A 2634-nucleotide genomic window follows, 5' to 3' on the forward strand; every position below is an offset into this window, starting at 1 on the left:
GCCGATCGTCTTTCACAGATGGAGGTAAAGTTCTCGAGCGGTTTGACCAACTATCTTTCAATTCATGCATGAAATTAAGGTGCGCGTCCCAAAAATGTATACTACTTCCTACCACTGGACATGGTGTCATATTCCCGCTAGAGCTGATAAGTTTTTCGGAGGGTAAGGCATTCTGTAAGATGTTTAACCCTACACGAATAGGTAATATTCTACAGCGGCTTGACGGCCCGATTCAATATTCAAACAACGAATTGAGGTGTATATCGACAATAATGTTCTGAACATTTGCTCCCGGAATATCTGGCTTGACACGCGGAATAACAGGATAGGCGGTGCTAATGACACAGCTGTGTGTCTATCATAGAACGTGGTAACGTTCTCCATCGGTTTAACTCTCTATCTTGTAATCCATACATGAAGTTAACGTGCCCATTACTAAAATGTGTACAGAATTCTACCTCTGAACACCAAGCTATACGCTCGATATAATGCGATATTCTATGGGAGTGTATGGAATTCAGTATAACGTTTGACATTATTCCAATTGGTAACGTTCTCTAACGGATTGACTCTGTACATTAATATTTATACCGCGAAATAGCGTGTCTAATGCTAATTATTTCTCAGTGGATTCACTCCCGGAGTACATGGTTTGGCTCTTGGAATCAAGGATAGATGAAGCTATTCACGTAGCCGTTCGACTCCAAAAGAAGATGGTATCCTTGTTTAACGGTTTGACTTTCGATTTTGCTATTTATATTTGGTTGTCCGGAAAGTTCGTGCCGATTTTTAGGAAAATTAAAACGCAGCTATTTAAGTATTGGTATACATTTATTAAGTTATTTAGGTACCATTCTGTTTCGCAAACTTTCTTCATTTTTCATGCAACTTACGAATTCCGTCCTTCCAGAACCTCTCAAGTTTTTCGGCAAAAAAATTGTCCAAATGGGTTTTTATCTCGACCAATGAGTTGAAAGTTTCTCCATTAAGGGAAACTTGTATTGATGGGGATAGGTGAAAAACCGAAGGCGCAAGGTCTGCCGAATACGGTGTATGGGGTAAATCATCCCAACCAAACTCCAACAATTTTTGCCGAGCTCTCAAAGACACATGGCTCGCGCATTGTCCTGATGAAATACGACGCCCTTCCTGTTCGCAATTTCTGGACGTTTTTGATCAATTGATGTCTTCAGTTTATCTAACTGAGAGCAGTACTTTGCCGAATCTATTGCCTCATTATTTGGTAAAGGCTCATAATGTAGGATTCCTTTCCAGTCCCACCAGATACAGAGCATTACCTTCTTCGAATGAAGACCGGCCTTTGCGGTGGCTAAAAGTGGTTCATCACGCTTTCTCCAGGACCTTCTACGCTGAACGTTTGTATGAATTATCCATATTTCATTCTCCGTCACTGATTCCTTCAGAAATGGCGTCTCCTCGTTGCGCTTGTAAAGCAAGTCGCAAATGAAGACGCGGTTCAACAGATTTTTTTTCGTTAAATTGTGCTGAACCCATACATCAAGACGGTTTACATCGCCGAGATTCATAGTATGATCGAGGATTGCTGATTTTGATTTATTTAGCATTCCTGCTAATTGACGTAATGTTGAGCATGGGCTATTCTCGATTTCTGTTCTAATCATATCTTCGTCTGTGGTGGACGGCCTACCTGGGAGTTCTTGATCTTCAAGGTCGAAATTTCCAGTTTTAAACCGTGCAAACCACTTACGCACAGTTCTTTCGGCTACGGGATCCTCGCCATAAACAGCGCATATCTTATTTGCCGCTTGTGTGGCATTTTTGCCCATTCGGAAAAAGAAAAGCATTAGGTGCCTATAATGATCCTTATTTACCACCATATTCTAAGGCGTACAAAACTGATAAAAATTAACGAATCGTGACCAAACTTTTTTCCAAATATAGCTGAAGTTATCTCTATTATAATATGTACACGTGTCATTTGTTTTCAATAATTGTGATATATTCAGGTAGGTCTCTCACGCTACCTACCGAAAGTCGGCACGAACTTTCCGGACAACCCAATACATGGAAATGTCATGCCCGGCTGCTAACGTGTCTACTAATTTGTATCTACCAACAACAAGCAAGACACTGGCTACTGCGAAATAGGTTCTCGGATGGGTAGGCATTCGGTATGAAGAATGACGGTATAACAATTGGTTATATTCTCCGACGGATTGACCGTCTACTGTAATATTCATACCGCGAATGATGGTGTCTATGGCCAATACTGTTCAGCGGACTTTCTCCAGGAATACCAGGCTTCAGTCGCGGAATGACAGGATGGGCGAAGCTGTTGAATTAGTCATTCGACTCTCAAAGAAGGTGGAAACCTTCTCGAGCTGTCTATCACTCGATCTTCTGAATTGTGCATGAATATATGGTTCCGTCACTAATTTGTGTACGAATGTGTCACCCTAAACACGTAGCTATACCTTAAATGCGGCGGGATAGCTAAGGTATTGTTGTATTGTAAGGTATCGGATTGTAAGGTATTCTGTAAAACGTTTGACTTTGTTGCAATTAATAACGGTCTCACAAGGGGTGACGCTGTATTTTAATATTCACTACGCGAATTAAGGTATATGTTGCCGATTCTGTACAGCGCATTTA

General features: G+C 41.1%; 1 protein-coding gene across 1 annotated transcript; it reads right to left on the reverse strand.

The window, feature by feature from the left end:
- Nucleotides 1-1100: 1100 nt before the first annotated feature.
- On the reverse strand, nt 1101-2150 carry LOC143220346 (histone-lysine N-methyltransferase SETMAR-like). Its single transcript, XM_076446011.1, has 3 exons — nt 2011-2150; nt 1730-1833; nt 1101-1684 (listed from the first exon to the last, which is right to left on the reverse strand). The coding sequence occupies exons 1-3, from the start codon at nt 2148-2150 to the stop codon at nt 1101-1103; spliced, it is 828 nt and encodes a 275-aa protein (XP_076302126.1).
- Nucleotides 2151-2634: the final 484 nt, after the last annotated feature.

The sequence above is a fragment of the Lasioglossum baleicum genome, unplaced genomic scaffold, assembly GCF_051020765.1.
Source record: "Lasioglossum baleicum unplaced genomic scaffold, iyLasBale1 scaffold0789, whole genome shotgun sequence".
NCBI lineage: Eukaryota > Metazoa > Arthropoda > Insecta > Hymenoptera > Halictidae > Lasioglossum > Lasioglossum baleicum.